General features: G+C 38.8%; 1 protein-coding gene and 1 pseudogene across 5 annotated transcripts in view; one reads left to right on the top strand and one right to left on the bottom strand.

Moving 5' to 3' along the window:
• The first annotated feature begins 1481 nt into the window (after window positions 1–1481).
• LOC106009810 (translationally-controlled tumor protein-like) lies at window positions 1482–1999 on the top strand (annotated as a pseudogene).
• Cwh43 (cell wall biogenesis 43 C-terminal homolog) overlaps window positions 1946–25266 on the bottom strand; it is a 139851-nt gene continuing 116530 nt past the window's right edge. For 4 of the 5 annotated variants that reach the window (XM_087187615.1, XM_087187616.1, XM_021262367.2 and 1 more), the window contains one exon: window positions 1946–9459. In XM_087187615.1, coding sequence (XP_087043741.1) covers window positions 9141–9459 — 319 coding nt within the window. In that variant the 3' untranslated portion in view covers window positions 1946–9140. The remainder of the gene's footprint in view (window positions 9460–25266) is intronic. The other variant, XR_002396692.2, reaches the window with a different exon arrangement.

The raw sequence follows: 25266 nt of genomic DNA, 5'->3' as shown, positions 1-25266 counted from the left end.
ATTCATTCATGATACAGCCATTGTTTGTTAAGGTCCTTTGATGTGCCAGACACTGCACTTAGCTCTAGGAATAACACATTGAGCCAACACAGTCCCAGTTTCTGTCCTTGTGAGGATTATGAGCTTTCAGGGGAGACTCTTTAAATAATATAAGCAAAATAAAGCTGCCATTTAAACAGCAATGAGAAGAAAAGGTATACAGTTTTTCAGAGAGCGTATAATAAAGGGTAACAGAGGCTCAGCTGCTATGTTCAGTTGAACAATTTGTGCACTGCATAAAGGATCACAAACTAAGAGAGGCAAGTGGGCTGAAATCCTTCTTAGACTCTTCTCACCATGCCCTAAGTCCTGATGTGAAGCTGTGTTTGCTCAAAGGAAGGGATACCCTGTTCTTCATATACTGACATTGTCCTTCCAAACAGGTCACCTTTTCCTAATTTCCCCTGAAGTCTTGAATAGCCAAGACTCTGGGTTTGACCCAGTCAAAGACATGGGCAGTGGAAGGGGGAGGTTCCCCTGTGGAGGTGACTCGAGTCACAGGGATAACGGATAGTAGATAAACCCAGGCACAAGAAAGAGCTTTCCAGATGCAAGAAGCACCGTGCAATGGGCTTGTCTCAATGGCTTTTTTAATCTCTCATTCCAGTTGCTCCTGAGGCCTGGCTGATCTCTTGCTTTTCCAATTCAACCTAGGTTTCTGTCACTTGCAACTGGGAGAGTCTGGTTCATACAGCAAAGCTTATCTTGCTGTCCTTCCTCCCTCATCCAGCAGGCCTCCATTATCTCAGCCAGGCCCCATCTTCCATGTGGTTTCCGTGGAAACTTCTACTCAGTGTGTTCTACTCATTTTCTTTCTTTCTTTCTTCCTTTCTTTCTTTCTTTTTCTTTCTTCTTTCTTTCTTTCTTTCTTTCTTCGTTTCTCTTTCTTTTTTTTTTTGGTACCAGATCAAACTCGGGTCCTTGCCCTTGCAAGGTAAGCGGTTGGTCTATTCCCTTTCAATGCAAGAGCCCTATCTTTGATGATTTAGCAAGGTTTCCAGAAGATACTAGAAACTCAAAAAACATTTCACGAATCAAGAATTGACGAATACTTTACTAGTAATTATTTTCCCAGCATGGCTGAATGAAATGATGAAATACTGAGGGTCAAATTGCTCAATATTTCTTGTCACCCACCAAATTCATGCCTGGTTTTCTACTGGCCCTGCACAGATGAGATCTTGAGGGTATGTTATTAGATAGCTATGATTTGTCTAGAATTTGGTGATTCTAGAAGGATTGATTTCTAAGGAAAAGAGCCTTCAGCTTTTATTCTGCCTCAGCACAGTGAGAGCCAGTGGGCTGCCTTTCAGATGAAGCACTTTAGCTTTTCCTCCCGCTCCCCCATCCCCACCCCCAGCACTGCTCCAATTGCACCTCGCTAGCTCTGAGCTCTAGGCTCCTGCTAAGCTAGGGTGGCCACTTCTCCTTTCAGCCACCATCATGATTATCTATCGGGACCTCATCAGCCACGATGAGATGTTCTCCAACACTTACAAGGTCCGGGAGATCGCAGACCAGCTGTGCCTGGAGGTGGAGGGCAAGATGGTCAGTAGAACAGAGGGTAACACTGATGGCTTGCTCACTGGTGGAAATGCCTCTGCTGAAGGCCCTTGGGTGAAGGTACTGAAAGCACAGTAGTCACTGGGGGGGATATTGTCATGAACCATCACGCGCAGGAAACCAGCTTCACAAAAGAGGCCTACAAGAAGTACATCAATGATTATATGAAATCAATCAAAGGCAAACTTGAAGAACAAAGACCAGAAAGAGTAAAACCCTTTATGATGGGCTGCAGAACAAATTGAGCACATCCTTGCTAATTTCAAAAACTATCAGTTCTTTATTGGTACAAACATGAATCCAGATGGCATGGTTGCTCTCCTGGACTACCGTGAGGATGGTGTGACCCCATTTATGATTTTCTTTAAGGATGGTTTAGAAATGGAAAAATGTTAATGGATCCATTGGATCTGTCACTTGTCATAACTAGCTGCTGCTTGTCATCCACAAAACACCGGGATTTTAGACAAATGGGACTGGTGTCATCTTGAATGGTTCGTTTATTTTGACTGTGATTTATTTGGAGTGGAGACATTGTTTTTTAGAGAGAAAAAACCCAAAACATGTCATGTAGGTTGTCTAAAAATAAAGTGCATTTAAACTCATTTGAGAGAATGCCTCTTAGTTTAATACATGTATAAACTAAATCCCTCGTAGTGTTTGTGGAGAAGGTAGACACTGATCACAGACCACTGCTAGAAAGCATAAGACTGTCTTCAGATAACTTCTGCAGTGGGAACTACTGGGACTGGAATATAAGACTGGAATATAAGAATCAAAGTTTTAATTCTGAGTTGCAGTGAAGGAGAAAAGACCATGCTCATGTAGTGCCGACATTTGAAGTGGGGCCTTATATATTTCATCACCTATAGTGGAAGTAGTTAACCCTGGAAGAGATTACCAAAAGAATAAAAAGACTAACTCAGTTGGAAGCAAAAAAAAAAAAAAGCACTTTATGTAGATCTGCAGGTCTATAGCCAGTTTTCACCCTGTGCTTGGTATCTAGTAGAGTCCTGTGTGGGGTGTCAGGCAACTTGAAAACCTCTGTAGTTTTGTCAGCTGGGAGAAGTTTATTTGCCCATTGGTCTTTGCATTATTCCCAAATTAAAGGCAATCATTCTTCTGGGCATATCCTTTCCCTCCAACTCCAGGGCCTGAAGCTTTCAGCTTCATGTTGCATCTCCTGCTGTGGCTCTGCTGCTATTAGTTTTCTTATAGAAGCTGGTACTTGAGCCCTTTTGAGACTCCTGTCCCTTTTAATAATTCAGATTTTATTGGCTTGAGACCTAAACTATCCTATGGAGTGCACTGAATAAATCAACATTTAGGAATAAGAATCACAAAATCTGGTTGCTTTTCTTCCCTGTAACTCAGGAGACAGTATTTTGCAGAAACTATGGCATTCTCTGTACAATCAATCTGATGAGAGGAGAAACATAAAGTCAATGCCCTGATCATATAGTATCCACATTCTCTTCACCAACACTCCAGAAGTAGTCAGTCTCTTGAAATCAGGTGGTAGGGTTGCAAGAAGATTTCACACACAGAGTTTGGAATGAAGCAGCTGAGGTTTGAACCTTGGTTCTTCCACTTACCATAGAATGTATAGTTTGACCTCCCATACAAGGTTTCCTTATCTTTCAAGTAGGCATAGGCACTCCCTTAGCCCATTTCTGGTGCTGTAACAAAATACCATAAACTGGGTAGTTTATAAAGAACAGGAGCATAATTTTGCAGTTCTGGAGCCTAGGAAGTCTAAGATCAAGATAACAGTATCGGGAAAGGGCCTTTTTGCTGTGTCCTCATGTGCGAGAATGGGTGAAATGGCAAAAAGGACCTGGCTGGATTCCTGAAGTCCTTTTATGAAGCACATCCCATTTTGGGGGACCTTGCCTTCATGATGTAATCACCTTTTAAAGGCCTCACTTCTTAAATCTAACATATTGGGGAAGGGAGGATTTCAGTGTATGAATTTTGGGGGGATACATATATTCAAACCATAGCTGGCACAACAGTACCGCCAACCTCACAGGTTATAGGACTGAAACATGATATACTGATGGTAGATAGTGTAATGGTTTCCGAGGATATTCACATCCCAGTCCTCAGAACACGTGAACCCTTCATGGCAAAAGGGACTTTGTACATATGATTAAGTAAAGGATTTCAAGATATCTCATCCCAGTCTCTCCAGGTGGGCCCCATGTAGCCACAAAGGTCTGAGAAGTAAGAGAGGGAACCAAGAGTGTTGGCACCAGAGATCTGATGATGTCTGAGGAATCAATTGATAGAAGAAGCCGTGAGCTGAGGGACTGGGCAGTCTCTAGAAACTGGACAAGATGAGAAAGTGGATTTCCCCCTAGAGCCTTCAGAAGGAATAGTGCTGATAACACTTGGATTTTAGTCTCATGAGACCCATTTGGGAGTTCTGACTCAAGAACTACATGATGATATATATGTGTTCTTTGAAGTCACTAAAAGTGTGGCAATTGTTACAGCAATAAATAAATATAGTATGTAAGGCACTTATCCCAATATCTGGTAAATTTCCATAAATTTTTGGTGGCTGTTACTATTTTTTTATTCTTTTAGTCAGATATTTTTGCTACAAAGGATAAAAGTTCAACCTACATAGCTTAGGTTAAAAGGCAGGGAAAGGACTGGAGGTAGGAGAAGCTCACATAATTTTTAAAAATGAAAAGCAGATGTAATCATAAAAGCCAGTGCAGGGCCAGGGACTTAGCTCAGTGGTTCCACTTCCTGCCTGGCAAACAGAAGGATGCGAGTTCGATCCCTGGTACCAGAAAAAAAAAAAAAAAGCCAGTGTATTTATTGAGCACTGGCTCTGACCCTGAAAGAGGGGCCCTTGAAGCTCCTGTTCAGGAGTTACATCTTCAGAGTGTGGTGCAAGGTACAAGGGGGTTAGAGACAATCACTTGCCTGAAGCAAAGTAGAGGCCCAGTGGCAGAGCAGAGAATTCAGTAGTACAGAGCACAGCTTGGCAGGAAGTGTCTGGAGACTGTGGCAGCAGTGGTGGCGTCCTAATGCAGGACTATGGCAGGATCTCTACTCTGTCCTAAACTGCTTGGATCTTGCTTGAGCTAGGTTTCTTAACCTTCTGCATTCTGTGAGCTTTCCAATGCTCTCCCACTGATTCCTCATTGGCATAAGTTAACAAGACTCACTTTTGCTGCATGAAACTCAGAATCCTGCCAAGTTCAGCAGAGAGTCCAACTTCAGGGTCAACCGGATCCAGGAACTAGAATTCGATGGGCCTCTTCTCTGTCTTGTTTCTACTTTCATCTGTTTTGACTTTTTTTGTTGTTGTTGGGGTGGTTTTATTTGTTTTTATTTGTTTGTTGTTTCATATGTTTTGGTGAGGATATACTATCTTTCAGTTTGACTTTATTCCTTAAACTGTGTAGTCCCAGAACAGAACTCTGATTGGCAGGACTTAAATCACATGCTTGCACCTGAGTCTAGCAGGATGGTGGAGATGGGACAGAAATTGGCCAAGTCTGAATCATATGCTCTCATCTGAGGCCAGGGATATTGGATACAATCGTTGGGAACCCCAAAAGAACAGCATGAAGTTAATAAGAAAGGGGCAGTTTTTCTAAGAAACTGTGAGTGCTTTTCCAGAAGAATATAGAGAAAAATGCTAGGCAGGAAAATTGCTGGGTCATATGGCAACTCTATGTTTAAACTTTTGAGAGAAATTACCTACTGTTTTCCAAAGCAGCTGTGCTATTTTACATCCTACAAGTAATGTATGAGTTTCCAATTTTTCCAACACTTGTTACTATTACACTTAGATTATAGCCATCCTAGTAGGTGTGACATGGTATCTCACTATGGCTTGGAATTATATTATCCTAATAACTAAGATATGCTGTATCTTTTCATGTGCTTATGGGATTTTTGCATGTCTTCTCTGGTGAAATATTTGTTCAGATCTTTTGCCAACTTTTATATTGTGTTGTCTTTTTATTAATGAGATATAAAATTTCTTTATATACTCAAAAATTAAACTATGTGGTGCAAGACCTTAGGAATCTATATTTTTATCAAGCCCCACTGCCATATGATTTCAGGTGAAGACATTTGAGACATTAGCTGTGTTCCTACTTTTCCTTTAATAATTAATTTACTAATTCATTCTATCAAACATTTATTGAGTGCCTACAGGCACTGTGCTAGATACTACAATTAGAAAAGCAATGGAAACCTCTAGTTTGCAAAACAGACAAAATATATCAAACCATGATATGCAAAATAAGCTATCTAACCTTAAATTATTTTAAAAGCAGTTGTTTAAACCCATATACTCTAAGACCATAGTGACAGTACTTACATAGACTTCTGTGTTCCAAAGACCACAGACAATACCAGCAAGTTTCCAGATTTACAAATTCTGTCAATCCCTGCCTAACACCACCCTGTGACTACCTCCAGTGCTCCAAATAGTGTAAATACCCTTTCCTAACTCCTCCTTTGGAGGTCCTACAGAGATTATCAAGGTCAAGTGTTTTCTTGCTCAGCAAGATTTCAATAAATGCAGTCTGTATAGTCAATAGGACGTCTATGGACTTCAACTGCAGGCACAAATATAAAATAGTTATTTTCTTCCACGATAAATTGTTTATCTCACTATTACTTTATATTCTGCTATAAATGATGCTATCCTAGAATCTAAATTTATTGTTTTTGTGGCATTTCCTCTTGAGGCACATTGATCAAGATGCATTCCTTGGCTACTTGCTGTATACTTTGAGAACAGAATATAGGAGCAGTTATTTTAAGAGTTAAGGTACTGAAGCAATAACTCCCAACCCCATAATCTGAAGCAATTTGAAAATCTCTCTTTGGATCCTGTGGCAACAGAAGCTGTGATTTTAAAAATGTCTTCAGAGTGTCCTTTAACGTGGACTTAGTCTCTTTCATCCTGCTCAGGATTTGAAGGTTTTGTTCAATCAGAAGCTGCCTATCTTTTTTCAGCCCTAAAATTTATTTCTATTGTGTCTTCCCTTCCATTTTCCTCATTATTTACTTTAACAAAAATGCATAAACTTCTAGACCTATCCATCATGTGTCTCAATTTTTGCCCTTCATTGGTTTTAACTTTTTCCATGGAGTTCTGTGCAAACCACTTGGTTTGAGCTTCCAGATCAGTGGTATAATCTATAGCTGTGTGGTAACTCATAACTCAAGTTTGAGAGCTTTTCTCCCTTTTTTATGAGTGTAATATCTTCTCAAATTTCCCCAAATTGGGTTCTGCCACGGAGAATTGTTATGCATTGAATGTTTATACCCTCCCATTTCATATGTTGAAATTCTAACCCTGATATGATTGCATTAAGATGTGGGGTCTTTGATAGGCCACCCTCTCCCCTCATGGATGGAATCAGTACCCTTATAACTTGGCTCACAATTTCAGAGGATTCAGTGGATGTTTTGGCTGACTCCAGGGCAGGAACATCATGGCAGAAGGGTGTGGTAGAGCAACACTGCTTACCTCATGGTGCACAGAAGCAGAGCAGGGGAACAGCACCAGAGAGGAAGGGATTAGGAACCAAATATATTACAGAAAATCACTCCTCCAGGATGCACCCAGAAACACCTAGAAGTATACTCTATGAATTCCCTAGGCAGCTCTCAAGACTATCAAGCGACAACCAGCCTGACTGTCACAGATCCCCTTCCCTACCCACAGCTAAAGAGAAAATTTGATGCTGTGCATGCACCAGCCCACTTTTTTTCTCGCAATATAAGCCATCTTCCCATACCCTTAGTGGGTTGGTTTGTGAACCATTTCCCCTTATGCTGCAGCACAAGTCTGAATAAAACTTTTTGCAGGTGTCATAGTTTTGCCAATTTGTGATTTCTATCTTAAGTAAAGCATGCTTAGCTAGTACAAATAGCTGTTAACACTGAAGGTGGCTGGTACCAAAATTGCCCAACAGCTGGTGCCGCTAACACTGAGTGAGGTTAGCAGCCAATGCTGGAAAGCAATGGAGTTGCTCGGAGCTTCCTTCTCTGGTCTCCAACAGAGTTCCTGCAGGCTGCCAGTAGCTGCTGGCTCTATCTGCCAGGAGAGTGGATGAAGGCTACTAGCAGTAATAGGTGATAGCCACTGGCATCCAAAGCTTGAGACTATTAACCCTAAGAAGAGCTGCACTTCCTTATTTATCATTTCTGTCCAAATTGAGCAAAAGAACCATCAGCCAACTGGCGACACCATCACCCACTTTGCTGTGTCCAGGAGCTAGGATAAAGCACACACAGCCTAAGTCAGAACTATAAATGCCTGTTCTATCACTATAACCAGTAATGTGTCTTTACTAGCTGTTTCTCATAACACTGTGACATTGAACTGCTACAACCTATAGTACTACATGTTACTGTTATTTCTTGCAGCATGGAATTTCAGTGGAAAATTACATGCAACTCTTGGAAAGGACAAAATATATTTTAAACAACCCTGTTCATTGCTCTTTCCATATGGTTTTATTGTCAAGGCTTCACAATGTGTAGGTTATGGTAAGAGACTCTTTTGGCTTCTATTCACATAACACACTAATATGTTTGGGGGCTAAATGCTGGAGAACTTAAACTTCTGATGCTGTAGGCTCCTCAGCTAGCCAGACAAGGAAGAATGGAGCATCTATTTTGTGCTTCAGGCTTCCTACCTGCTTTGGGTAAGCCTGAGCTCACTGAACTCACGACAGCCTGTGATCTAGAGGCATCTCACATCATTCTCATTCTTTAGAGTGGTTAAGTAACTCACTTATGCTCACCTAGGAAGTAAAAGAGGCTAAATGATCTCTCCATCCCAGGGTTAACTAGCAAAATGAGAAGAAAGGGGGAGAGGAGCATCTGTGGTTCCTGAGTCAGCATTTCCACTACAGCATCATCTTCAGACATTTTTGTTTGAGCATCTTAAAATTAAAATTTTCTAAGCATGTCTCTCATGTATGTGTGTTTACAGCATACACTGGGAGTTTGTTCTTCAAACTTTAGTGGGTATCAAAATCACATAGAGAGCTTGTTAAAGGACAATCATTAACCCCAAATCTACAGCTTCAGATGTACAATAGGTTTGAGATGGAACGCAAGAATTTGCATTTCTAACAGGTCCCCAGCTGATGTTAACTCTGCCTGTAGGAGATCTCCTTTGAATAGCATTGCTATAAACCTAACCCAAATATAGAAATTCAAAATACACCAGAAAAACAATAATAATTCTAATGATTTTTACCTGTGCCTCAGAAGACTGTCTGGTGTAGACATAGAAATAAGAGACCATTTTGGAAACCACTGCACTAATCTTAGGCACACTGGCTTTCCTGGCCAGAGAAGCAACCCAAACCTCAGGCACTGCCAATAAGAGAGAGAAGCATCAGATGGGCACAGCTCATATTCCCAGTGATATTCCCCTGTAGAGCTCAGGAGCTCTGTGCTCATTTTCAGTTAACTCCATTCCTATAATCTTTCTCTGCCTTCATTTTTTCCCTTTATGATAACAGCTACCATGGCTTTTAAGTAATCCAATCTAGCTCCCCTGTTGTTCCTTTTATGGAAATTCTAGCCACTGCAAGTATACAATCTACTTGATATCCATGAAGTGAAAATGTTCCGAGTGAATGATGCTTTGATTGAACTTTAATTTTGTTGTAACTTTGAAATCCTGGCTCTATGTAAGTGATGTGCCATTCAGCTTCACAGTCAGAAGCACATGGGAGGGCATTTTCCCCCGGCTCACATATGATGTAGATTTCCAAGGTATTCTTCAGTGCTTTTGCCATTTGGTGAAAAATGAGGCAGGTTTCCATGTAGTAAATAAAACAAATCCCAGAACTGTGAAAGAGAAAGACAAGGTATTTGCAAAGACTTAGAGCACAAATTTAAATCTAAAGGATCCTCTGGCAATAGGCTCCCCTGTAATAAGAACAAAGGAAAGGATTAACATTCACACCGCTTCAGTGGGGGAGAAAAAGAAGTTTCTTTTGATATTTTGAGATAAAGGAAGGTGAAAACATAGCTTATTACTAAAGACAAAGTACCTCTGCAGAAATAACTCTGAGATTTCTTATGACCAACCGAATTCAAGCAGTAGAGAAGATGTCATGCATTGGGAAGTGCTCTTTAAAAGACTGTTTGTAACATACAGGAAAACTGCTATGAAACATGTTCTTGCTTTTGTTGGACAGTCTCAGTTTAAAAAGCAGATTCCACAGGACTGATTGGTATAGATAAATAGAATGATTCATATGTATTTTTTCACCCCACGGTAATTTATTCCCTCACTAGTTTCCCACCCCCATTAATCTCACATAAATGGTGTTTTTTTCCATACATGAGTCTCTTGCTTGCTCAGAACTCAAGATAACATTAAGCCTGCAATGAACACTAAAAGCATTTAGCAACGCCACCCTTATTCTGATCCCCAATTCTTATGGAAACGAGTTCTCACCTTCCCTTCTTCTCACTCCCACTTCAGAAAGGGCTATAATGAAGTGGGGAGAGAGAAGCACTAGGTACATGTGACACCAGAAACACAGACACATAAGGGCCCATTATACCTGTGGGGTGAAGAATACTCTGGCCTTGGAATCAGTGGTCCTGGGTTGGTATCGCATTTCCCCACCTACTAGAGGCACCATCTGAGCAAGTTATTCAATTAGCCTAATAGCATTCTCATCTAGAAAATGCAAATACAACCTCCTGAAATTTAGCTGTGACAGGTTAAAGATGGCCACATATTTTCTAACACCTCTTTCATTGAGATGTGGCATCCTGGTCCCCTCTGCGTGAGTTTAGCAATGACTTTGGTGAATAGAATATACAGAAATGACAATGTTCCGAATTTTTAGATTAAGTCCTATTATTCTGGAAGCTTCCATCTTTAATGCTCTGCAATGCTTACTTTGGGAGCCCTTTAGCCACCACATAAAAGCTTAATTCCATAAAGAAAGCTAAGGGTTTCAGGTGAGACCAGCCTCTTAGGCAGCCTCGTCAAAGCACAGTCATTAAAGGACAGTCATCAAAGGACGTAATGCCAAGGAGTGGCATTAGCCTGGACTCTCTAGCCCAGCCCATGTGCAGCCCAGCCACCACCCAAATGCCAGGGCATGACCCAGTCAATGCTATACCAAGCTTACCTAAGGTCTGCCAAAATTCCTAGCCAACAAAATCATAAGATAGAATTCATTATTCAACCATAGATGACCAGAATATTAGTTTAAAAGATGATTGTGAGGTTAAAAAAATTGTATGTGGAAAAGGGCTTATAGACTGCATAATATAAAACAGCATAATTATCAATGTTATATAAGAATAAATATAGTCTCTGAACACTGGAGTTTACAGTTATTAATTTTTTGTGACATCTGCTATTACTATTTATTGATGCAAATTCAATTCCCATCAGGTGACAGTAGTGAAGATTAAAACAAATACATTCAACTTCTTCTTTACTTCAATAAGATTGAGGGCTTTGTAAATAAAGAAGAGTAAGGCAAGCTCTGAGAAGAAAACATACCATGTAGCTAAGGTATTTACTTGGCTATTGAATTTGGAACAACAATTTCATTTCTTTTCTATGCCTATGTTCACTTTAGAGTATTTTGAAGAAATAAAGTCCATCCACAAGAATATTTAGAGATTATGGCATCCCAATTAATTATCTGAAAATTTCATGCTCCCTGCTTAAAATCTTTCCAAAATGCTTTAATAATTTTGTGCCTTAATAATGAGTACATGAAATATCCAAACTCTTGGCAAGACTGTAATCCAAAAGTTAATTTATAAATTAAATGTTTGAAATTTAAAAACCATTTTTACATTGAGATAGTGCTATAAATTAGATGATTCCAAGACACAAAGCCAGTGGAATCACAAATGTGCTGTAATACTGCATAATATTCATTTTAAGGTTTAAAAAAAACCTCACCACCAAAGTCATACAGCCAAAACATATATTCAACCATATCAAATCCCTTTCAGTCAGATCTATGGAGCCTTCAGGATGTCAAAGCCCCATAGAATGGCAGTTTTAAAGTGACAGAGGTTCCATCTGCCTTGTTCCTTGAGTATGTCCAGAGCTTAGTAGCAGGAAGCATTCAACAAATGATTGTTGTCAATCTCTGAAACAGAGTGGCACAGTGACTAAGACGTGCTTCAGGTCTCAGAGACCAGTTTTCCTGCCTCTTGCTAGCAGTGATGGTAAGAAAGATAAACATCTCCAAGCCTCAATTTCTTCGACAATAGAATGGGATCACAGTGTCTCACATAGGGCGCGCATGAAAATTCAATGGAACATTGATGTAAAGTGCCTGACACCTAGTCAGTTCTCAGAACATGGAACAAGTATTATTACTGTCATTGAACCCAGACTTGTCCCATGTGTGGCACCCAGAACATCCACAGCCTAACTCAACAGCTTCAGAAAGTGCCCAGCAGAGGGAAGGACAAGGAAAAAGTATTACAACTTCTATTTCTTTTGAGACTAAAATTTTGGAGAAAAAATAAGCTTTATTCATATTTAATATATGGATTTATAATAGTGCTTGTATTTGTTATAAGTAAACTGAGACATAGTGAGAAGGCTTTGCTCAATTAGAGCTACACACATCAAAATGTTGAAGACCATTGATTTAATCATTCAAATAAGTCACTGGGACTGAAGCAAGGTCAGAGTTAGACCTTGACTTTCAAAGAGGGAATGCCACGGTGGGTGGAGGGAGTATGTATGTGAGGGATCTCCAGTTTCTGTGCTTCTATCTTCCAGCAGAGCCAAAGCCTAGATTCCTTCAGAAGGAATAAAATTGAACAGAGAAGGAGGAGAGGGTGAGAGAAGGATGAACTCTGAGAGCCAGCAAGAGCCAACCAGCCAGCCAAGCAAACTCGGTGACCAAGGTAGCTAGCAAGCAAGCTTGGGCTCCCTGTGGTTAGGGGTCTTCCAAGATGGGGGACACAGATTTTTCGAACAATTCCTGACAGCAGAATTCATAAGGTAAAAAGAAGAAATAAGGTCAAAGAGGTGACTGAGAAAAGAGTCTTTTGGAGATGGAGAAATGGGCTTGTGCTAATGACTGGTGGGAGGGGAAGAGGAAAGGGGAAGCAAAGATGCAGATGGAAGGTTAGCTTCCATTCCAGTAGGATGGTGAGTCCAAGCCCAGGGCACCATCTGTGTATAGGAGACACTTGTGAGCCGGATAGATGACTCAAGCTCTTAAGTCTTCAAAGACTGAGGACTTTAGATACCTCCCAAAGAGGTAGAATGTCAGTCTTTATTGTGTACTAGCTTGGACCATTTCTCAGATCCTCAAGATTACCCTGAAAACCTCACCAATTTTATAAAATGTAATATCATGCAAAATATAAAATGTGATAACATATAATATCAAATGTAATATCATGGGATGCTCAAAAAGGAAGCCATGAAAATTTCATGCTTTGTTCTAACTTTTCTATTAATATAACAATGACCCACACAAGTTGCCTTGTGCCTACCAATTCAGTTTGCTCATCTGCAAAACAATGGCACTGAATGTGGGATCCGTGTGTTCTCTTCCAGCCCTGAGATTATGAATTCCAAGATTCTGACATGGGCATATTCTCTAATGATTTGTCTCATCTACCTAAAAATTGAGAGCAGTGGAAAATTATAGTTTATTGAGAGCGTCTGATTATTTGTGTTGTTATCAATCAGTGTTTGATTAAGTGGCTCTCATTCCAAGAACCCTTCTTTAGTATCTTTACTCTGAAATTACTAGTGTATGTTGCTGCTCATATAATGAAGGGAGCTCATTAACTCTTCTAGAGCTCCTCAATACATATTATGGTTGTTGAGAGAGAGAGAGAGAGATTGCATTGATATTAGCTTCTAGAAGGCTATAGCTAAAACAATCAAATGCTTCCCAAATCCACCGGAATGAAAGTAACTACAGTACTTCCCCCCTCTCCCCTGCCCTTTATCTGCAGCAGACACATTCCAAACTCCCTGTGTAAGTCTGGATAGTACCATATCCAAACATGTATTGTTTTTTTCCTACACATGCATACCTACTATAAAGTTTAATTTAAAAATTAGGCACAGAAAGAGATTAACAATTATAACTAATGATAAAATAAAACAAGTATAACAATATACTCTAATAAAAACTGATCCTTTTCAATTTATTGAACTTTCACTTCTTCATTTAAAAGAAATGCTTTATGGCTTCTCTTTGACATGTTCAAATTGCCAGCAACTCTACATTTGTGCTTTGGGAGCATTATTAAAATAAAGTGATTATTACTTGAACACATGCTTTGTGATACTGTGACAGTTGTTCCGAGAACCTGGGTAGTGGGTGAGTATCATATACAGCATGGATACACTGGACAAAGGAATGATTAATGTTCTAGGCAGAATGGAGTGGGATGCTGTGATTTTACCCTGCTACTCAGATAATGTGCAATTTTAAAGTTATAAATTGTCTATTTTTGGAATTTTCCCATTTAATATCTTCAGACCACTGTTGATCTCAAGTAATTGAAATCATGGAAAACAAAACCGTAGATAAAGGAGGACCACTGTATTGGCCCAAATGGGTAAAATAAGATAAATTCGACATGCCCCAATATACCAAGTAAGCATTTTTCCTTTTTTCTTACTTTTTCATTGTCCTCAGAATCTATCTCATCATCTAAAAAATATACTATGATTTAAAAACAAATGAGAAACAGGAGGCAGGAGGACATCTCTTGAACAGCCAGACTTCACTAAGAAGACAATCTGTTGAAGAGCAAGTAGGAAAGAACAGAGAGTCTGGTCTCCAGAATGGAGGGGATACTGACTGTCAGAGTGTGTCCAACGTAAAGTTGGGGGAGGGATGTGGATAGTCCCATTTCCAGCCATAGAATTCTGTCTCCTTTAGCCTACAAACTATTCCTATCCCAGGTAGGATCCCTAGATTATGGGATATGTCCCTAAGGGCACCCTTGAAAATGAATGCACATTTGTGGAAACTAAAAAGTTGATCTCATAAAAGAGGGAGTGGAATAGTGGTCAGTAGAGACTGGAAAAGAGAGAGGGGAAAGAAGACAAAGAAGTTAACAAGGAGCAACAAAACAAAAATCTGGTTTTCCATAGAAGAGTAGGATAACAACAAATATTTGGTGGAAATAATCTATCATATATTTCATAACGACTAGAAGAGTGTGAAGTTCCCAACACATAGAAATGGCTAGCATTTGAAGAAAAGGAAGTGCTGATTACCCTGTTTTGATCATCATATATTATATACATTTATCAAATTATTATAATGTATCCCAAAAGAAGTACATATATTATGTCTCCATAAAAACGTGTACAACATAGAAGTTAAAAAGTAACACAACAGCTGGGCATGGTGGCGCATGCCTGTTATCCCAACACTTGGGAGGCTGAGGCAGGATTATTGCTGTGAGTTCAAGGCCAGCCTGAACTAATAGCAAGATCCTGCCTCAAAGAGCAAACAAACAAAAAAACAAATAGCACAACAAATGTAATTGGGATTTTAAAAAGAAACATTGAATTCTCATCTTATATTTAAAAGGAATCTGGAAAAAATCCAAATGCAACATCCTGCTAGCCAGCTAAATTTTAAAAAGCAAAAAATAGAAAACTTCCAAAAATATTAGAGCATGTTTATAAAGATATTAGAAGGCTTCTATTAGGGCCAAAAAATGTTTACATAGTGTTTTATTCAGCTAAGAAGTAGAATAAACATGATAAATCTGCATACTTATTTTGTCTAGAAATTAATCCAGAATTAAAGAAGACTTAGGTCTCCTAGAAGAGCAAAAGCAATTCTAGGCAATAGAGACATGGCAGGGGGTATCACAATCCCCAACTTGAATTTATACTACACAGCCTCTGTGATAAAAACACCATGGTACTGGCAAAGAAACAGACCAGAGGATCAGTGGAATAGATTAGAAGATGCAGAAACAACTCCAGAAATACTCAGCCACCTCATCTATTTTTTAATTTATATATTAATTGGTACATTTTAGGTATACAATACGTTTACATTTATCATTGGGTGTTTGTACCTGAACATGATGTATCTTGGTTCTTATTTTTTCCCCCATTACCTAAGCTCCCTTCACCCCCTCCACCCTTCCCTATTTACATAGACTTTGTTTCCATTTTTTTCTCTTTCTCATAATTTTTCCTTTCCTTTCTTCCCTGTCCCCTTCCCCTCCCGCCACCCCTACCCCTTTGGACCTTTTCCTATTTCAAATTATCAAGTATTTGTTTCAATCATTTTCATCCTTATTTAAACTTTCAGTTTCTCACACGAGAGAAACTATTGGGTATTTACACATGTGTGTCCTATTTATTTCACTTAAGAGTATGGCCTCAACATGCATCCATTTAGCTGTAAATGACTCTAGTTTCTCGTTCTTTATGGCTGAGTAGCACTCCATTTTATAAAAAAAAAAAAAACCCACATCTTCTTTATCCAGTTTCCAGTTGATGGGCACTTGGGCTGTTTCCAAGCTTTAGCTATTACAAACTGTGCCGCTATAAACATGGGTGCACATATATCTCTGTCAGCCATCTCATCTTTGACAAAGGAGCCAACTATCCTCACTGGAGGAAAGATACCCTCTTTAATAAACGGTGTTGGAAAAACTGGATTTCAGCCTGCCAAAGATTTAAAGTAGACCCCTATCTTTCACCATGCACTAAACTAAGATCAAAGTGGGTGAAAGATCTAAATATTAAAACAGAAACACTAAACTTTCTGGAAGATAAGTTAGGTAGAACTCTCGAAGACATTGGCCTAGGAGAAGACTTTCATGAACAAAACCTCAGTTGCCCATGAACTAGCACAAAGAATCAACAACTAGGATCTCATCTTAGTAAAAAGCTTCTGCACTGCAAGAGAAACCACCAACAGAGCTAAGAGACAACCTATAATGTGGGGAAAAAAATTTAGCAGCTGTTCCTCAGACAAAGGACTACTATCTAGAATATATAAAGAAAAAAATCAGACCCCCCCCAAATTCAAAGACCCAATTCAAAAATGGGCATCTGAAATGGACAGACATTTCTCACACAAAGAAGTAAAAGCAGCAAATAAACATATGAAAAAATGTTCAACATCACTGGTCATTCGAGAGATGCAGATGAAAGCAACACTGAGATTCCACTTCACCCTAGAAAGAATGGCTGCTATCAAGAAATCAACCAATAAGAAATGCTGGCGGGGATGTGGGGAGAAAGGAACTCTTCTCCCTTGTTGGTGGGAGTGCAGACGGTGCAACCACTGTGGAAATCAATATGGAGTTACCTCAAAAAACTAGGATTAGAGGTCCCATTTGACCCAGCTATTCCTCTGCTGGGTATCTTCCCAAAAGAATCATACCACAGCAATATATGTGCACCAATGTTTACAGCAGCACAGTTTGTAATAGCTAGAGCTTAGAAACAGCCCAAGTGCCCATCTACTGGAGACTGGAAAAAGAAGATGTGGATTTTTTTTATAAAATGGAGTACCACTCAGCCATAAAGAATGAGAAACTAGAGACATTTATAGCTAAATGGATGCACATTGAGGCGATACTCTTAAGTGAAATAAATAGGACACACATGTGTAAATACTGAATAGTTTCTTGGTGTGAAAAACTAAAAGTGTAAATAAGGATCAAAACGTATAATTGAGAATATGAAATAGGAAGAAAAGGTCTAAAGGAGTAGGGGGAGTGGGAGGGGTAGGGGAAAGGAAAGAAGGGAAAAGAAAAAATATGAGAAAAGGAAAAAATTGAAACAATGCCTTTGTAAATAGGGAAGGGTGGAGGGAGTGAAGGGAGGGCAGGGGAATGGGGAAAAAATGAGAACCAAGATGCATCATGTTAATGTACAAGTTCCCAATGATGAATGTAACTATATTGTATATCTAAAATGTACCAATAAACTTAATGAAAAAAAAAGATATACTACAACTGGAACTGCTAAATTTAATTTTTTCTCTTTACAGAAAATACTAGACTGATAGATCTTTTTAACTTATGAATTATTATTATTTATTTATGAGCGTATGTTTATAGTATATATGGGCAGTTGGTACATCTACATAACACATGCATCTTCTTCCCCTCCTCTCCCTACCCCCTCTCTCTATCTCTTGGTCTCCTTTCCATTTGCAAAAGATATAACTCCCTCTATACTATTACCTGTCTTTTATTTTTCTCTTTAATTATATTTTGGATTTCTCATATAAGAGAAACCATGTGATATTGAGACTTGTGTGTCTGATTTATTTCACTTAACATTATGGTCTCAATGTGTATCAGTTTTCCTACAAATTACTCAAGTTCACCCTTATGGCAGATTAATACTCCATTGTGTATAAATACATTTTCTTTATTAATTCATCTGTTGATGGACATATAGCTGTTGTGAACTGTGCTGCTATAAACATAGATATGCATGTATCACCGTAATATGTTTTTAACTCTTTGGGGAAGACACTCAAGGGGAGTAGCTGGGTCCAATGGAATTTCTAATATTAGTTTTTTGAGGAATCTCTATAATGATTTATGATTGTAGTTTACATTTCCACCAACAATGTAGAAGGGTTCCTTTTTTCCCTGCAGCCTCACCAGTATTTGTTATTATTTGATTTCTTGAAGATAGTCATTCTTTCTGGAGTAAGATGCAATCTCAGAGTTGTTTTAATTTCCCTTTCTCTAATCACCAGAGATGTTGGACATCTCTGTATTTACCTCTTCCATGTATTTATTGGTTATTTGTACTTCTTCTGAGAAGTGTCTATTCATTTCACTTGCCCGTTTTTTGATTAGGACTTTCATTTTGGGGAGTCTATTTTTTTTTAGTTCTTTATATATTCTAGATATTAGTTTTCTTTTGGAGAAATAGCTGGCAAAAGTTTTGTTCCCATTCTGTAAGTTGTCTTTTCACTCTGTTGTTGGTTTTTTCCTTTGCTCTGCAGAAGCTTTTCAATTTGATATGATCCCATTTGTTGATTCTTGATGTTTGCTGTGCAATTTGCCTTCTATTCAGAGGGTCCTTGCCTACACCTATGTCTTCAAGAGTTTTGCCTAATTTAATCTTCCAGCAGATTAAAAGTTTCTGTTTCAATATTTAGATCTTTAATCCATTTTTAGTTTAGTTTAGTAAATGGTGAAATATATGGGTCTACATTCAATTTTCTGCATGTGTATAGCCAGTTTTCCCTGCAACATTTGTTTAAGAGGCTGGTTTTGCGCCAGCATGTTTTTGGTCCCATTGTCAAAGATTAGGTAGCTGAATGTGCTTGAAGTTGTTTCTCCTTCCTCTATTCTGTTCCATTGATCCACAAGTCAGTGGGTTTTTATTTTTTGTTTGGGGTTTTATTTTGCCAATACCATGCTTTTTTATTATTATTACTGCAGCTTTGTAGTATGACTTGAAGTCTGGGATTGTGATGCTTCCTGCTTTTCTGTTGTTGCTCACAATTGCTTTTGCTCTACTAGGTCTCTTCTGGTTTCATATGAATTTACAGTCGTTTTCTCCAGTTCTCTGAGGAATGCTGTTGGTATTTTGATTGGGATTGCATTAAATCTGTACATCAGTTTTGGAAGTATCACCATTTTAACAATATTTTTCTGCCTATCCAGGAACAGGGGTGATCTTTCCATTTTCTGATATCCTCTTCAATCTCCTTTTTCAGAGTACTGTAGTTTTTGTTGTAGAGGTCATTCTCTTCCTTGGATAGGTTAATTCCTAAGTATTTAATATTTCTTGCTGCTATTGTGAATATTGATTTCCTGATTACTTTCTCAGTGAGCTTATTATTGGCTTACTGGAATGCTACTGATTTTTGTATGTTGACTTTATATCCTGCTACACCAACAAATTTGGTTATTAATTCTAGGAGTCTATTGGTGGAATTTTTTTTGGCTCTTCTAAATAAAGGATCATTTCATTTACAAATAATGATAATTTGACTTTTCCTCTCTGTAGTTTTTAGCATCACACTGTTACAGAGAAGTAACTCCCAACCGGTTAGATGTGCTGAGTTTGTGTATCAAGATGAGGAAGAATGGATTTGAGGACAGAAAAGGTAAGCAAAACCTTTCGAGAGGCAGGAGGGGTGCAAAAGTGGGTTTCCACTGAGCTTTGTCTAGAGGGTTTTTATACTGAGAAATCACATCTCTAGGTACCTTGGGTCAAACTGCAATCAACCTATAGAGTTACAAGTACAGTTACTAGCTAAGCTAGAGAACAACAAAGGCATTACTGAAGGCGCAGGAGTGAGAGTCAGTGTTCTGGGCATCTGTTTATTGTTCATTACATTGTTTCTTTTGTTGTTGTTGTTGTTAAATTCTTTTATTGGTACACTTTATTTATTTATTTATTTATATTTTTTCCCCATTAACTTTACTGATACATTTTAAGTATAAAATATAGTTACATTCATCATTGGGATCTTGTACCATTACATGAGTCTCTTGGTTCTTATTTTTTATCCCCTTCCCTTGCCCTCCCTTCACCTGCTCCACCCTTCCCTACTTGCAAAGACCTTGTTTCCATTTTTTTTCCTCTTCTCATATTTTTTCCTTTCCCTTTTTTCCCTTCCTCTACCCCTCCCAATTCCCCTGCTCTTGTAGACCTTTTCTTCCTGTTACACAATATCAGTTACACATTTTTTAAATTACAATATTAAGATCTAGGAGACATTACCACAGATTTTACAGAATTTAAAAGGATATAGAAAGCATATTACAAAAATCTTTTTTGAAATAAATTTGACAACTTCTAAGAAGTACCTTGTAGGACAAATTAATGAAACTAACTCTGGAAGAAATATCAAATTTAAAGAAAGTATATTCCTAGCTTGAAAACCTACCTATATGACAACAGCAGGCTCATAAACATTTTAACTGATAAATTATATCAAACATTTAAAGCAGAAAAAAGAAGGAACACTTCTCCCTTCATCTTAGGAACTCAAGATTGTGCTAATCCTAAAACTGGATAAAGATAATAGAAGAAAAAAGTACGAACACAGATAGAAATTTGTTTAACAAAACAAACTATTAGAAGTCAGATCTGGCAGTCTGTAGAAAGTGGTTTTGTTACAGGGATGGCAGTGTTGGTTCAGCATTGGAAGATCCACCCCCAAAAGTCATCATTTTAACAGAGGAAAGGAAAAAGCCATATGATCCTGTCACTAGTTGGAGAAAAAGTATTGGACTAAATCCTACAGCTGTTCATGGTAAAAGCTATCAGGAGATTAGAAGTAGAACAGAACCTTCTCAACAGATTAAAGACATATACACCATACTTCCAGCAAGAATGCCTTATACGAATGGAGAAGATACAATGCTCTCTCCTTAAGGTGGGGAACAAGGGCAGATATGCTTACTCTTCATCTGTCCATTAAACTTTGAAAACTAGGCCCCACCAAAATAGTCTGGCAATAAAATGACACAACTAGGATAGGATTGGCACAGCAGAAGCAAAATCTTTATATGTAGATGAAATCATCATCTACAGAGAAAATACTCAGAAATCTCTAGGAGCCCCTAGAACTTATACTTGAATTTAGCAGGATTAGAAAACACAAGGTATATATAAAAATGCAGGTCTGTGTATACTTGCTATAAATGAAGAATTGGATATTGAAATTTAAAAGTTATGTAGGAGTACAAAGGACCTAGAAAAGTTAAAACAAAAACAAAAACAGTGTTGGAAGACATTTAGTACCTAATTTTAAGACTTCTTCTAAAGCTACAGTAATCAAGGCAGTGTTGGTGTCAGGAAAGACATGTAGATCATTGGAATAAAACGGAGAATCTAGAAATAGAACCACACATATATCGTCCACTGAGTTTTGGAAGATTATTTAACATTAGCATTTTATAGAATATAAACTCAATTCAAGAGCCGAGGAAGAGACAGTGTTTTCAGCAAATGGCACTAGAACACCTGGTATCTGGATATAAAAAATTAACCTCAACCCTTTATTTCCATACATGAAAATAACTTGAAGGGATCTATGAACCTAAATGAGAAAGCCTAAAAGTATGAAATTTTAAGAAGAAATTATAAGGGAAAATATTTATGAATTCTGGGTAGGCAAGAACTACCTAGGATACAAAAGACATGATGTATAAAAGAAAAAAATTGATAAATGAGATTCCATCAAAATTTAGAACTTTAAATGACATCATTAAAATGAAAAGTAGTCCTTAAACAGACCATATTTCCAATGCATAGACCAGAATATATAAAGAAATCTTACAGCTCATTAATAGACAACCCAATTAAAATGTAGATGTAAGAAGATGATAAATAGACACCCTACCGAGGTCCCCAGTCGCGTGGAACACACGCCCAATCAGCCCGCTGCAGACAGGGAGGTCTGTGCACGCCCTGCCGAGGTCCTGAGTCACGCGGAAGACACCTAGTCACCCCGCTGCAGACAGGCAGCCACCTGATTCCACACTACAAAGACGCAGACGACACCAGACCACCAGACCAAGGTACTGAGTTCCACTGTTCCTGGCCCAGAGGTAGGGGCTTCTGAGCCGTCCCTGTTCCAGAGGAAGGGGCTTCTCGGTCACCATCCCTCCCGCTGCTCCCAGCCCATGGGAAAGGGCTTTTGGGTCACCATCCCTACCGCTGCTCCCAGCCCAGAGAAAAGGGCTTTTGTTCCACCTTCTGTCCCGCTGCTCCTGGCCCAGAGGAAGGGGCTTCTGGGCCACCATCCCTCCCACTGCTCACGGCCCAGAGGGAGGGGCTTCTGAGCCCCCATCCAACTGCTCCTGGTCCAGAGGAAGGGATTTCCCGGCCACCATCCCTCCCGCTGCTGCCAGCCCACAGGAAAGGGCTTTTGGGTCACCATCCCTACCACTGCTCCCAGCCCCTGTCCCACCTCACCCAGCTCAGAGGAGGTCATCTGTGCAGGCGCTAACAGCCCCCCACCCAAGTCAAAATGAGAAAACACGTAAATAAGTCTCAAAACCAGACTTCCAGGTCACCTACAGCAACCCCAAAGGGAAATGAGATGGAACACTCTGATACTCAGCCACCTGGACCCACTGAACTGGCAACAAAAGGGGATCTGGAAAAAATGAAATCAGAAAGAATTTCTCAGATAACAGGAGAAATTGTGCCCCTAGTGCAAGACATGATTAATAAATCTAGAGAGGAGCTGAAGAACATGATGGAATCCCAACATAAGAAACAAATGGAATCCATAAAACAGATGCAAATAGATTTTCAGGAGGTGAAAAACTCCATTGAAAGTCTACACAGCAGAATGAGCCAATGTGAGGACAGAATTTCAGATATAGAAGATAAGATTGCAATTAGTGACCAGGAAAAGAAAAATTGCTTCAAAATTATAAGAGAACATGAGAAATCAATCCAGCAGCTGCTAGATGATGTAAAAAAGAATAACATAAGACTGATTGGAGTCAATGAAGAAACAGGAGAGAGTGCGGATGACATAAAAATCTCTTCAGAGAAATAATGGCAGAAAACTTCCAAAGGAGGGGAAAAGAGCTTGACATACAGATAAGTGAGGCATATAGGACTCCAAATAGCCTTGATCAAAAAAAATCTACACATAGGCATATCATTGTTAAGATTCCAGAAACACAACAGAAGAACAAAGTTCTCCAAGCAGTCAGAGAAAAGAAACAAATCACATACAAAGGAAAGCCCATCAGAATCACAGCACAATTCTCAACACAAACCAACAAGGCAAGAAGAGCTTGGAGTGACATATTCCAAGCCCTAAAAGAAAACAGCCTCCAACCCAGATTGATGTACCCTGCAAAACTAGCTTTCAAAATGGAAGCAGAAATAAGATACTTTCATGACAAAGAGCACCTTAGGAACTTCGTGAATACCAAACCAGCACTCCAAAGAATTTTACACAATATCCTAGGAACAGACATTGAGGATCACAACCCCAGGAAGCAAACCAGAATGAACCCATCTGGCATGACAAGAAATTAAATGTAAAGAGGGAGAACCCAACAAAAAGAAAAAGTCATGGCAATGACAAGTCAATATGTTTCAGTTATAACCATCAACGTTAATGGTCTCAATTCACCAATCAAAAGAACTAGACTGGCAGAATGGGTCAAGAAGCAAGATCCAACAATGTGCTGCATACAAGAAACACACTTAATTCAAAAGGAAACTCATAGACTGAAAGTTAAAGGGTGGAAAATAATACTCCATGCAACAGGAACCCGAAAAAAAGCAGGAGTAGCTATCCTCTTGGCAGATCAAGTAGATTTCAAACTAACACTGATTAAGAGAGACAAAGAAGGACACTACATCCTAGTAAAGGGAAGAATCCAAGAGGAAGAGATGATAATCATAAATATCTATGCACCAAACACTAGTGCATCCAACTATATAAAACAAATACTAACGGACATTAAAAGTCATATATGCACTAATACAATTGTAGTGGGGGACCTCAACACCCCACTGTCACAAATAGATAGATCAACTAGACTAAAAATAAGTAATGAAATACTAGAACTCAATCGAACTCTTGAACAAATGAACTTAACAGATGTTTACAGAGTCTTCCACCCCACAAAATCAGAATACACATTCTTCTCAGCTGCACATGGCTCATTCTCAAAAATTGACCACATACTCACACACAGAACATGTTTAAGTAAGTGCAAAGGAACTGAAGTTATCCCCTGTATATTATCAGACCATAGTGCGATGAAATTGGAGATCCATAGCAAAAGAAACTCAAAAAATTTCATAAACACATGGAAATTGAACAACACACTTCTGAATAACCAATGGGTCACAGAGGAAATTAAAGAAGAAATCAGACAGTTCCTTCAATTCAATGAAAATGACAATACAACATATCAGAATCTATGGGACACAATGAAAGCACTGTTACAAGGGAAATTCAGAGCAGTGAATATGCATATTAGGAAAACAGAATGATCCCAATTAAACAACCTCATGCTGAACCTCAAGCTTCTAGAAAAAGAAGAGCAGGACAACCCCAAAGCTCATACAAGGGAGGAAATTATAAAGATCAGAGGAGAAATCAATGTAATGGAGACTAAGAGAATGATACAAAAAAATCAACGAAGCCAAGAGTTGATTCTTCAAAAGAATCAACAAAATTGACAAACCCTTGGCCAACCTTGTCAGAAAAAGGAAAGAAAAGGCCCAAATCCATGCAATTAGGAATGAAAACGGTGAAATTACAACAGACCCAGCAGAAATCCAGAGGATCATCAATACCTACTTCCAGAACCTATATGCCAATAAGATGGACAACACAGAAGAAATGGACAGATTCCTAGATACATATGAATTACCAAAGTTGAACGAAGAAGACCTAAAAATTCTGAACAACCCAATATCAACCAATGAAATTGAAAATGTAATTAAAAACTTATCAACTAAGAAAAGCCCGGGCCCTGATGGCTTCACTGCTGAATTCTACAAGACATTTAGAGAGGAACTACTGCCACTACTGTTTAAACTCCTCAATGAAATTGAAAGGGAAGCATTACTCCCAAATTCATTCCTGGAAGCAAGCATCACCTTGATCCCCAAAGCAGAGAAAGACCCAACCAAAAAAGAGAACTATAGGCCAATCTCACTAATGAACATAG

Source organism: Heterocephalus glaber, unplaced genomic scaffold, assembly GCF_053883595.1.
Source record: "Heterocephalus glaber isolate CG9 unplaced genomic scaffold, H.glaber_assembly_v1.0 deba00001509, whole genome shotgun sequence".
Lineage (NCBI taxonomy): Eukaryota > Metazoa > Chordata > Mammalia > Rodentia > Bathyergidae > Heterocephalus > Heterocephalus glaber.
Note: the sequence above shows the minus strand (reverse complement) of the source record. Positions and strands in the feature narration are given on the sequence as shown.